Source organism: Eretmochelys imbricata, chromosome 3 (genome assembly GCF_965152235.1).
Source record: "Eretmochelys imbricata isolate rEreImb1 chromosome 3, rEreImb1.hap1, whole genome shotgun sequence".
NCBI lineage: Eukaryota > Metazoa > Chordata > Testudines > Cheloniidae > Eretmochelys > Eretmochelys imbricata.
Window position 1 is genome coordinate 128,815,766 of NC_135574.1, and position 12,967 is coordinate 128,828,732.

Genomic DNA, 12,967 nt, shown 5'->3' on the forward strand with positions numbered 1-12,967 from the left:
CTGCTCGGCAGAAGATGGTGCAGTATGACTGCCGGCAGGACTAAATCTCCAGGAGACAAAACTTAAAAGGGAAATAACCTGGCTGAGTCACTCCCGTGTCTGCCCAGGCGCCCCGACCAACCTCACCAAGGTCGACTAAAAGAGCATCCTGGAGTACAGCGACGATGGCTACCAGTCATACTGCACTGTCTGCTGCCAAAAGGCAATGAACTGCTGCTGTGTAGCAATGCAGTACCGTGTCTGCCAGCACCCAGGAGACATATGGTGAGCTGAGTGGGCTCCATGCTTGCTGTGGTATGGCGTCTGCACCCAGGAAAAAAGGTGCAAAATAACTGTCTGCAGTTACTTTCACAGAGGGAGGGCTTGACGATATGTACCCAGAACCACCCGTGACAAGTTTTTGTCCCATCAGGCATTGGGATTTCTACCCAGAATTCAAATGGGCGGCGGAGACAACGGAAACTGTGGGATAGCTACACACAGTGCAACGCTCTGGAAGTCGACAGTTGTCTCAGTACTGTGGACACACTCTGCCGTCTAAGTCCACTTAGAGCATTCATGTGGGGACACACACAATCGACTGTATAAAAACGCTTTCTACAAAACCGACTTCTATAAATTTGACCTAATTTCGTAGTGTAGACATATCCTAAGTTACCACCATCTTTTTTAATTGCAGGCACCAAAACTGGATACAGTCTTCCAGCAACAGTTGCACCATTGCCAAACAGAGATAAAATAACCTCTTCTACTCTTACTCAAGATTCCCGTTTATGCATCCCAGCATTGTATTAGCTCTTTCGGCAATAGCATCTTACCGGGACTCATGTTCGGCTGATTATCCACCATGCCCACCAAATATTTTTCACAGTCACTGCTCCCTAGGACAGAATGCTCCATCCTGACAGCATGGCCCACTTTCCTGTTTTTTAGATGTATACATTTAGCCATATTCAAAACACAGATTGTTTGCTTGAGCCCAGTTGATTGAACAATCCAAAATCGCTCTGAATCAGTGACCTGTTTTCTTCATTATTTTCCACTCCAAGTTTTGTATCATCTGCAGACTTTTTTCAGTTCTGATTGTGTGTTTTCTTCCACATCATTGATAAAAATATTAACAAGTACAGAACTGATCCCTGTGGGACTCCACTGGAAAGGCTCGCTATGACAATTCTCCATTTACAATTACACTGGGAGACCTATCAGTTAGCCAGGTTTTAATGACAGATTTCAGAGTAGCAGGCATGTTAGTCTGTATTCGCAAAAAGAAAATGTGTGCCATGTTTGCTTTATATTATTTTAGCTTTTAATCAAAATGTTGAGCGGTACTAAATCGTACACTTTACAGAAACCTAAGTACGTTACATCAACCCTATTATTTTTAACAGCCAGACCTGTAGTCTCTCAAAAAGAATATCAGGTTAGTTTGACAGGAGCGATTTTCCATAAACATGTATTGATTTGCATTAAATTATATTACCCTCCTTTCATTCTTTATTAATCGAGTCCTGTATCAGTTGCTCTACTATTTTGCCTGGGGTCAATATCAGGCAAACAGGCCGAGAATTACCATTTTCTTTTAGTCTTCTGGAACTTCCCCAGTGTTCCAAGACTTAATAGAAATCAATGTTAATGGTCCAACCTCTTTTAAAACTCTTGGATGCAAGTTATCTGGACCTTCTGCTTTAAAAAAAAAAAGTCTAAACTTTAATAGCTGCTGTTTAACATCCTCTACAGATACGAGTGGAATGAAAAGAGTTTTCACATCGCCACATGATAAGACTATGACATCTACTTTTTTCTCCCCAAATACAGAATAATAAATATTAACACTTCTGCCTTTTCTGCATTATTGATAATTCTGCCATTTCTATCTAGTAATGGAGCAATACCATTGTCAGGATTATGTTTCCCAAATATATTTAAAATGCCTTTTATTGTCCTTAACTCTGCTGGCTATAGAGGTCTTTGTGTCCCTTTGCTTCCCTTAGCAATTTGCTACAATTGCAAACTTCAGATTTATATACTGTGCTATCAATTTCCCTTTTCTTTCAGTTATACATTTTATTTTGTATAGTTGCATTCACTTATCAATCTGGTACAGAGGGTATTTTTAACCATTATGGCCTTCTTCCTTGATTGTAGCTTTTGGGGCATCCAGTAAGGGGTTCTTAAATGACTCCCAATTATCATATTCTCTCTCTCCCACACACACATACCCTCTACCTGGTCTGGACTTTATTTTTCTTGAACACTGTATATGTGATCACTTGTAGCTAAGCTACCATTTTTAGTTCTATGATCAGTTCCTCTTTATCTGTTAAGAGGAGGTCTAAAAGAATTCCCCTATGTTGGTTGCAACACTGAGTTAGAAAAATTGTTATCTATAAGGTTTAGAAAATCCAAGGATGTTTAGTAGTGGCAGCATGAGACCTCCAGCATACATCACTCAAATGGACATCCTCCCCAGGATCACATAGCTTTTTTTCCCCCCTACACATTACTGATAAGTGCGTAAGGAGGCAGTTATCCTGTTCCCTACTGTGATTTGGTGGTCTGTAGCAGACATCAACTAATAGTCCACCTTGTACTTTATCTGTTAAGACATTAATCCATGAGCATTCAAGATAATATTCAAGTTATAAGTAACTCACACAGGTAATGCCATTTTTGACAGAGTGCCATCCTCCCTCCCCATTTGCCGACTTGATCCTTCCTAAATAGGTTCTAACCATTTTTGTTAAATGTTCCATAATCATGAATCATCCCATCAGGTTTCAGTAATACCAGCTAGATTGAAATTATGCTCATAAATAAGCAATTCCAATTCCTCTTGTTTGTTACAGAGGCTCCCAGCATTGGTTTGAATTCAGTTCAGACTATAGGTAATTCAAGAATTTATTCTCTTCATGTTTTTTGGTTCCTTGATTAATTTTGTTCTCAACATCCAAATGTTATGCTGAGCACTCATATCTTCCCTTTTTACCCTTTACTCAGGAGGGTGTTAAATAGTAAAAGGAGTCTTACAAACCTCTCCCTCAGGAGAAAGACTGCTGATCTGATCCATGGTAATGCCTATCAGGCTAATCAAATAATAAGGTACTATTCATCATGATTAAGGGTGGCAGAATCTAGCCTTAAGAAGTCACATTTACCACTTGCTACTCAAAAGTAACTTTTCTATAAAAACACATTACCTTGTAGTGCTTTCTTTGTGCACTCATCCAGGTTCCATACGATCACATAGTCACAGGAAGCAGAGCAGACAAGAAGTGGATTGATTTTACTTCCAAACGCCAGTGCCGTGATTGAATGGTGATGTCCTGCCAAGTGCAATGGCTGGCAAATATAACATTTTTTTAGGTCCATAGGTCATTTCCAATTATGATGAAAACAAAGCTGTATTTTTCCCCTCTTATTTGCTAACTAGCAACATTCAATTATTCATCCAAACTGAATTTTCTTTAATGATTAAAATCCATTCACCAAACTGCATTATGGCTTACTGCCATGCTTGCCAAAAAAACAGTCAAATAATTGTCCACATTCCAAATATAAAATATGGAGTCTAGTAAGGACAATAGCCTACACTACAAAAAATGATGTACCCAAACCCAACATTTTTCTTTTTTCCCCCTCATCCATTTTAATGCACTTTTAAATTATTATACTGAAAATCTAAACACACAAGTTTTGGGTTTTACCTGATGATGAGCAGGGTTATCGCCAGTATTCCAGATGCATAGCTCATTTCCATTCAAAGGAAAAGCACAGTAATGTAGATTACAAGCAAGTTGAACATGAGACTCTGGCACTTTGGATCTAAACATTTGTTTCTCAAGAACTATGTCATGGCTACATCCTTCTTCAGTAAAACAAAGGTCCACTGGGCTCTCCATAAGACAGCTGAAATAAACATCACATTAGAATATCACTAAAAATTCTCATTAAGAATTTTTTTTGTTTTTTCTGTTTTGCTGTCTTTTGAATCATCCAGTATAGAATACTCCCAGAGACAGATTACTGGACATTGTGCCCGGTTCTGAAAGTGCCAAATACCTTGAACAACTGGAGATAAAGAGTACCCAGTTTTACAAAAGAGGCTGTCCGCATCTTGCAGGATTTTGCCCAGTGATGTCTTGTAGAGGAATGACAATATTACAAGAACAATTCCAAAAATCTGACAGTGTGCTGCATGAAAAGTTAGATAAGATATACCTTAAAGCAGAGGCTCAGAACCTGTGGACCATGACCCAAAATTGGGTCACCAGAATGTGTCAAAAAGTTCTGTGGGAAGCCTAGGGAGAGGGGGGAAGGAGTACATATAGGGTGGCCAGGTGCCCTTTTTTTTTAAATAACTAGAAAGTCTGGTCAAAGAGGGGACCTGACAGTGTCCGGTCACATCTCCTGACCGGACACCTAAAGCCTTACTGCGGGTGGGGGAGGCACTGGGTCATCACCTGCACCAGTCCCTACACAGCCAAGGCTGGCTCCTACCAGCATCAGGCGGCTGCAGCTCCCAGCCGCAGCTCCGCAAATGACTCCCTCCCTACCAGGGCAGAGGAGGGGAGAAGAGCAGCAAGCGACAGGGGTGGGAGGGAAGAGGAACGAATGGGGAGTGGGCTCTTGGAGTGAAGAGGCGGAGCTGGCATTTAATTTCAAAAAGGGGAACTACATAAAAATGAAGCAGGACCAACACCAACTAAATCATCCCAGCCAGGGCTTTCTCAAGCCGGGCCTTAAAAACCAACCTATTCCAGTGCTTCACCCCATCTCAAAAAAATATATATTGGAATTGGAAAAAGCTCAGAAAAGAGCAATAAAAATTATTAGGGGTATGGAACAGCTTCCATATGGGGAGAGATTAATAAGACTGGGACTTTTCATCTTGGAAAAGAGACAACTAAGGGGTAATATGATAGATACAAAACCACCACTGGTGTGGAAAAAATAAATAAGGAAGTAAAAAGAAAAGGAGTCCTTGTGGCACCTTAGAGACTAACCAATTTATTTGAGCATGAGCTTTCGTGAGCTACAGCTCACTTCATCAGATGCATCTGATGAAGTGAGCTGTAGCTCACGAAAGCTCATGCTCAAATAAATTGGTTAGTCTCTAAGGTGCCACAAGGACTCCTTTTCTTTTTGCGAATACAGACTAACACGGCTGTTACTCTGAAATAAGGAAGTGTTATTTACCCTTCTCATGACACACGAGCTAGGAGGAACCAAATGAAATTAACAAGCAACAAAAGGAAGTATTTCTTCACACAACACACAGTAAACCTGTGGAACTCTTTGCCAGAGAATGTTGTGAAGGCAAAGACTATAAGAGGGTTCAAAAAAAGAGCTAGATAAATTCATGGATAGGCCCATCAATGGCTATTAGCCACGATGGACAGAGATGGTGTCCCTAGCCTTTGTTTACCAGAAGCTGAGAATGAATCACTTGCTAATTACCTGTTCATTCCCTCTGGGGCACCTAGCATTGGCCACTGTTGGAAGACAGGATACTGGGCTAGATGGACCTTTGGTCTGACCCAGTATGGCCATTCTTACAGGGAGGTTCTGGCACTCCTGCTAGAGTGTCTGGTTTTTAAATATTACAGAGTTGGCAAGATACAGAGCCTGCCCCATACTAACCTCACAGAGGCAGATCCTGTAGCTCCAGTCCCAGAGGGCTAGAGAGGCTTGGCTCCCCATTCCAAGTGTTGCAGCACACACAAGTTTGACCAGTTGCCCCTCCATCAGGATAATGGGGGACCAGCTGGGACAAATTTGTGAAAGTAGCATTGCAATCCCATCTACCAGGTCATGACACCATTCACACAAATTTGGCCCAGCTGGGCCCTCATTGGGGGACTGGACCAAGCCTGAGCAGTGTTGTGACCCCTAAGGTCAAAATGAGCGGGAAACCAAGCCCAGCCAGCCCTGTGGGACAGGAGCCACTGCTAGGTATACATGGTGTACTTATTACATTAGTATCTATATTATATATCCTAGGTAAGAAATATTTACTAAACCAGATATTGGGTGGTGGGCCAGGAGGGCACGAAACCTACTTTCTGGGTTGCCACAGGTCATCCAGATTTACCAATGGGTCCTGAACCCAAAAAGGTTGAGATTGAGAACCAAAGCCTTAAAGAATATTTTCCGTTTTGATTATAATTTACTCTTTTAAAACGATTGTGTAGATTGCACCGCAAGCCCTTGCGTCCCTGAACAGATTTCACACACCTACTCTTAAAACTCAAGGGCACTTTTCGTGGGTGCAGTAATTCACCCCTGTGACCAGCACAAGGCTCATACCGGACTTAAACGCTGACAACAAGGCTTAAGGGAGACGATCGCTGGACTGGACTCGAGCGGCCCAGCCGCGCGCAGGTCAATTTCGCCCTGCAGACGGGGATGTTCACACGCGGCCCCAGGCATCAGGTGCGCGCTTCCAACAGACACCCGCCGCTAACGTGCCGCAGCCGGGACAGCGCGAGACCGAGCACAGCTTGGGGCTGGATTCGTTTCACCTCCGGTGCGGCTGCCCGTGTAGACCAGCCCGGTCAGCGTTTCTCTCCCGCCCCAGGGCTCCCTGCCGCCAGCCGGTGCACGCGGGGGCCCGCTGCTCCTCTCTTGACGTTTAACGTTGGCTCTAGGTCCGGGCTCCGCGCAGCTCACACCGCGGGGGCAGCGACAGGAGCCAAACTGGGCACCGCCATGTGTCGCTGTTTCCATGGAGACAGGGCACCTGGGCAAACCAACTACGTCACTCACTGTCGCCGCCGCGTTCGACGCCCTCGCGCCTCCCCCCGGACTGGCAGGTGGGGGCCCCACCCCCGGCGGCGGGGCGGGGGTCCTTACGTTAGGGCCCGATAATGATAGAGCACTTCCGCCGGGGGCGCAGACGCTCCCCGTGTGGGGGGAAGGGGCCGAGCCCGACTCGCTCTCTCGGCCGTTTACCCCCACCCCTCCCCCCGCTATCTGCGGCGACTCGCAGCGCAGAAACGCATCGGCCGGCCGGTTTCTCAGGTAGCGGAGACGCCGACGGGCCGCCGAGCGGGACAACTCAGGCCGCGGAACCCCTCCGCCTTTTCCCGGCCCCCTGCCAGGTGTAGCGGGAGGGCACAGGCCCGTGGGGCGGGGCCACGCCCGGGGCAGGGCCGCCTGCCCCTCGATGGGGACGGATGTGGGGCGGAAAGCAGGAGGGTCAGCCCTATGGCTACAGCACCCACACACCCCACCGACCTCCAGACAACAGCCACATACCCCACAGCTGTACAGCAACACGCAATGCACGGTTATGCACTCCACAGCCTATCGCCAATAGCGCACCACACAGCTGCTCTAGCTGCCCTTTGCTGGGCACTCAGCAGGCTCCTATGTTTGAACTCAGTGGAGCCCTGTGCTCTTAATTCCCGTCGGTCTGGGTATGCTCCCCTCACTGTCTCTTCCTTTGGCCTTAGCCCCAAGACCAGTCCTGAACCCCACAAGACTCCCCAGTAGATTAATTGTGCCTTTCCCAGAGCTCCACCCTTTGGGTGTTGCTCTGATTCACAGTTTATCGTTCAGGGACATGTGGTTCTTGAAGCAAAGAAGACACAAACTTTGCAGAAGGATTGCTAAACTAGCCATTAATTTCTTTAGCCTCCACAAGAGATATACAGATCCATGCAAAATGAGAAACACCTGTATTTGGTTCAGAGCCATAGTTTTCTCACCATCCCTAAGCATTCACTGGGATTTAGTCAGTGTATTCAAGGGTCTCCGGGTCCCCTCTCCTGAGGCTCAAGTTCAGTCTTCTCTTTCTGTTTTGACAGTGAGAGCACTGCTCATGCTCAGACCAGACCTGGTCCTTTTATAACTTATATTTCCCTACCCTTCTGTCCTCTGATTCTCCTGGTCAACCTCAAAAGACCCTGCTCAGGTGATCAAGATCTGCCATCAGGTGGTCTATTGCTTGGTTATGACTTATCTGGAGTTCACACTCAAAAAACTGGTTTTACCTAGGGTGTAGCAATCCATTTGTTCTAGGGGAAGGCTTATTGCATTATTGATGATCCTTAATGACTGTCTCAGTAAGAGGGGCAAGGTGGATGAGATAATATGTATTGGACCAACTGCTGTTGGTGAGAGAGAGAGAAACTTTCGAGCTTGCACAGAGCTCTTCTTCAGGTCTGGGAAACGAAAGGCATGTCTACGCTACAATCTTAAATGGAGCTATGTTGGTTTGACTTACACTCCACACTACTCCTCCTCCGTTGGTGGTGCACATCCTCACCAGAAGTGCTTCCATTGACTGAAGAGGGGCAGTGTGGGGGACTGCTGGTTTCTCGCCTCCCCACTCCCAGCGAGGAGTGGTGGGGAAGTTGTGCAGGACTTCTCGCCTCCTGACAGGCTCCAGTCAGCTGCTGTGCTCCCAGTAGGGAGCCAGGACCCAGGGGGCAGCAGAGCTCCCAGTGGGGAGTCCAGACAGCAGCCCAGCTTGGAGTAGAGACTAAGCAGCGGCCTGGCTGGGGATGCATGTCTCCACTGAAGCTGTGAAATTGACAGGACAGCCAGCAGCTGACAGTGTCTACACACACTGCGTTGCCCTGACTACACTGACAAAAACCCTATGCCTCTCATGGAGGTGGAGTTATTATGTTGGTGTAGTACGGCACTGACATTGGCAGGATCACGCTGTAGATAGACGCTGACATAGTTAGGTTTCAGAGTAGCAGCCAGGTTAGTCTGTATCGGCAAAAAGAAAAGGAGTACTTGTGGCACCTTAGAGACTAACAAATTTATTTGAGCATAAGTTTTCATGAGCTACAGCTCACTTCATCGGCTGTAACTGACGAAAATGACCAATGAGGAAACAAGATACTTTCAAAGCTGGAGGGGGAGGGGAAACAAAGGCTCTCTCTGTCTGTGTGATGCTTTTGCCAGGACCAGAGCAGGAATGCAGGTCAGAACTCCTGTAAAGAGGTAGTAAGCAATCTAGTTAGATATGCGTTAGATTCTGTTTTATTTAAATGGCTGATAAAATAAGTTGTGCTGAATGGAATGTATATTCCTGTTTTTGTGTCTTTTTGTAACTTAAGGGTTTGCCTAGAGGGATTCTCTATGTTTTGAATCTGATTACCCTGAAAGGTATTTACCATCCTGATTTTACAGAGGTGATTCTTTTACTTTTTCTTTAATTAAAATTCTTCTTTTAAGAACCTGATTGCTTTTTCATTGTTCTTAAGATCCAAGGGTTTGTGTCTGTATTCACCTGTGCAAATTGGTGAGGATTTTTATCAAGCCTTCCCCAGGAAAGGGGGTGTAGGGCTTGGGGGGATATTTTGTGGGGGAGATGTTTCCAAGTGGGCACTTCCCCTGTTCTTTGTGTAACACTTTGGTGGTGGCAGCTTTTAACCTAAGCTGGTAAGAATAAGCTTAGGGGGTCTTTCATGCAGGTCCTCACATGTGGAACCTTGACACCTTGGCTGGTGTGGCTGACCCCAAGGCTACTGGAGCAGGTGGGGTGGCTCCAGGGCCAGCTGGACTGGCTGCTGCTTGGGTGACCCCAGGCAGCTGGTCCCAGGCACTGCTCCGGAGCTGGGGTCTGGGAGCAGCAGCGGTGCCCTGGGCTGAGCCCCCTCCCCCAGCAGCGGCAGCAGGGCCCTGGGCCACCTCCCGTCCAGAGCAGCAGTAGCAGCCAGAGGACCCCAGGTCGCACACACCTACAGCAGCGGCAGGGCCCGGTCCACCACCCCTCGCCTGGAGCAGCAGAGATGGAGGTGGGACACTGGGCTGCCCCCTCCCCAGCAGCAGCTGCAGGAGGGCCCCAGATCACCCCCCATCCCACCCAAACAGCAGTGGGTCCAGATTTGGAGTGCTCCCCCTAGGATCACCAGCATCCCTGGAAGTGCCCCCTCCCACCCCCCAGCACCAAAGATTTAGTTAGGGGTATTTTTAGTAAAAATCATGGACAGGTCACCAACCCGAGACTTTTTGGTTATTGCCCGTGACCTGTCCATGACTTTTACTAAAAATATCCATGACTAAATTGTAGCCTTCACTATGATATCATTTAACTTAATCACTGAGAAATTGATCCACAGCCCAGTGAAGTCAATGGGAGTCTTTCCATTGATTTTAATGGACTTTAGATCAGACCATTTGGACCTATTCCTGAGGTGCTGAGCATCTACAACTTCCATTGATTTCAGTGGGTATTGCAAACCCAAAGTAATTTTTAGGAACTGTCCCGTAGTGGGGAAACATTATTGTCAACCTTGGATGAGGCCACTCTTCTTTGAACTCCTCCCTCACTACCCCATTCTATACATTTTAAAAAAACACACTGCGGCAGCAGCGAGGGTGGCTCCTAGAAACAGAAGGTTTGGATGGAGTTGGAAAGTAGTGGAAGTTCAGCTGGACTCAGGTCTTCATCATGAAAAGAGATCTGTTACTGTGAGTAACAGTAGCGGGGGAAAAAATAAGCATGGGGAAATAGTTTTACTTTGTGTAATGACACATCCACTCCCAGTCTTTATTCAAGCCTAATTTGATGGTGTCCAGTTTGCAAATTAATTCCAGTTCAGCAGTTTCTCGTTGGAGTCTGTTTTTGAAGTTTTTTTGTTGTAGTGTTGCGACTTTTAGGTCTGTAATCGAGTGACCAGAGAGATTGAAGTGTTCTCTGACTGGTTTTTGAATGTTATAATTCTTGACATCTGATTTGTGTCCATTTATTCTTTTACGTAGAGACTGTCCAGTTTGACCAATGTACATGGCAGAGGGGCATTGCTGGCACATGATGGCATATATCACATTGGTAGATGTGCAGGTGAACGAGCCTCTGATAGTATGGCTGATGTGATTAGGTCCTATGATGGTGTCCCCTGAATAGATAAGCGGACAGAGTTGGCACTGGGGCTTATTGCAGGGTTTGGTTCCTGGCTTAGTGTTGTGTGGTTGCCGGTGAGTATTTGCTTCAGGTTGGGGGGCTCTCTGTAAGCGAGGACTGGCCTGTCTCCCGAGATCTGTGAGAGTGAGGGATCGTCCTTCAGGATAGGTTGTAGATCCTTGATGATGCGCTGGAGAGGTTTTAGTTGGGGGCTGAAGGTGACTGCTAGTGTTATTTTCTTTGTTGGGCCTGTCCTGTAGTAGGTGACTTCTGGGTAGTCGTCTGGCTCTGTCAATCCGTTTCTTCACTTCACCAGGTGGGTATTGTAGTAGTAAGAACACTTGATAGAGATCTTGTAGGTGTTTTTCTCTGTCTGAGGGGTTGGCGCAAATGCGGTTGTATGTTAGACTTGGCTATAGACAATGGATCGTATAGTGTGGTCTGGATGAAAGCTGGAGGCATGTAGGTAAGCATAGCGGTCAGTAGGTTTACGGTAAAGGGTGGTGTTTATGTGACCATCGCTTATTAGCACTGTAGTGTCCAGGAAGTGGATCTCTTCTGTGGACTGGTCCAGGCTGAGGTTGATGGTGGGATGGAAATTGTTGAAATCATGGTGGAATTCCTCAAGGGCTTCTTTTCCATGGGTCCAGATGATGAAGATGTCATCAATGTAACACAAGTAGAGTAGGGGCGTTAGGGGATGAGAGCTGAGGAAGCGTTGTTCTAAGTCGGCCATAAAAATGTTGGCATACTGTGGGGCCATGTGAGTACCCATAGCAGTGCCGCTGACTTGAAGATATACATTGTTCCCAAATATGAAATAGTTATGGATGAGGACAAAGTCACAAAGTTCAGCCACCAGGTTTGCCGTGACATTATTGGGGATACTGTTCCTGATGGTTTGTAGTCCATCTTTTTGTGGAATGTTGGTATAGAGAGCTTCTACATCCATAGTGGCCAGGATGGTGTTTTCTGGAAGATCACTGATGGATTGTAGTTTCCTCAGGAAGTCAGTGGTGTCTCAAAGATAGCTAGGAGTGCTGGTAGCGTAGGGCCTGAGGAGAGATTCCACATAGCCAGACAATCCTGCTGTCAGGGTGCCAGTGCCTGAGATGTTGAGGTGTTCAGGATTTCCAGGTTTATGGATCTTGGGTAGCAGATAGAATACCCCTGGTCGGGGTTCTAGGAGTGTGTCTGTGCAGATTTGTTCTTGTGCTTTTTCAGGGAGTTTCTTGAGCAGATAGTGTAGTTTCTTTTCATAACCCTCAGTAGGATCAGAGGGTAATGGCTTGTAGAATGTGGTGTTAGAGAGCTCCCTAGCAGCCTCTTGTTCATATTCCGACCTATTCATGATGATGAGGGAGATAGGGAAATTTTAGAAGGAATACAGGTATCAATAATATAATGGAGCAATAGCAAGATCATAGTTAACATTTTATTAGATTATTCTCTGAAATAGTTATTTTAATTATACCATTGAGATAATGGGCCAGATCCTCAGCTGGTGTAAACTGGAGTTACTCCATTGTCTTAAAGGATCTACACCAGCTGAGGATCTGACCCAATATAATTAATTATTGCAGATGTGAAAAGGTGTTTACATTAAAACAAGCACATAATTCATTTAGTGCTCATGAAAGATGTTTGTTTGACAACCCTGGCAACCAAAGTCTTCTATTCACCCACAATGAAGGTGCAGTGCTGACATTGGCAGGGCAAGCTTCCCTATGCCGCTCCATCGATATCGCTCCATCCTGAACTGGAAGGACTGACTGTAGGGATTACAAGCACAGTTTAGTCTCCAGGTCCATTTCTGCTGGGACTGCTATCAAGAGCGCTGAATTGTGCCAATTGTGTAATGATCTCTCTTTTTATGATGTGGGCAGCAGTCACTCTGAACTGAACTGAGATTGACTCACATCTCACAGGTGACCAAAAAGTCATCAGATGGAAAAAAGAATTGGTTGTAAACAGGTGATCTACAGGTGAGAGGCTTCATATCCTTACTTATTTACAGCATATATTTTAAACATATTTATGCTTTGCTACATCAACTCTGTGATCTTTAGTGTTCAGGAAGATGACTAACAGATTTTTTCA

General features: G+C 45.8%; 1 protein-coding gene across 1 annotated transcript in view; it reads right to left on the minus strand.

Moving 5' to 3' along the window:
- WDR27 (WD repeat domain 27) overlaps positions 1-3,902 on the minus strand; it is a 161,132-nt gene extending 157,230 nt beyond the window's left edge. Inside the window, exons 1-2 of the mRNA XM_077812169.1 lie at positions 3,708-3,902; positions 3,201-3,342 (exon numbers count right to left, since the gene is read on the minus strand). Of these exons, the coding sequence (XP_077668295.1) occupies positions 3,201-3,342; positions 3,708-3,902 (337 nt within the window). The remainder of the gene's footprint in view (positions 1-3,200; positions 3,343-3,707) is intronic.
- Between the last annotated feature and the right edge of the window lie 9,065 nt (positions 3,903-12,967).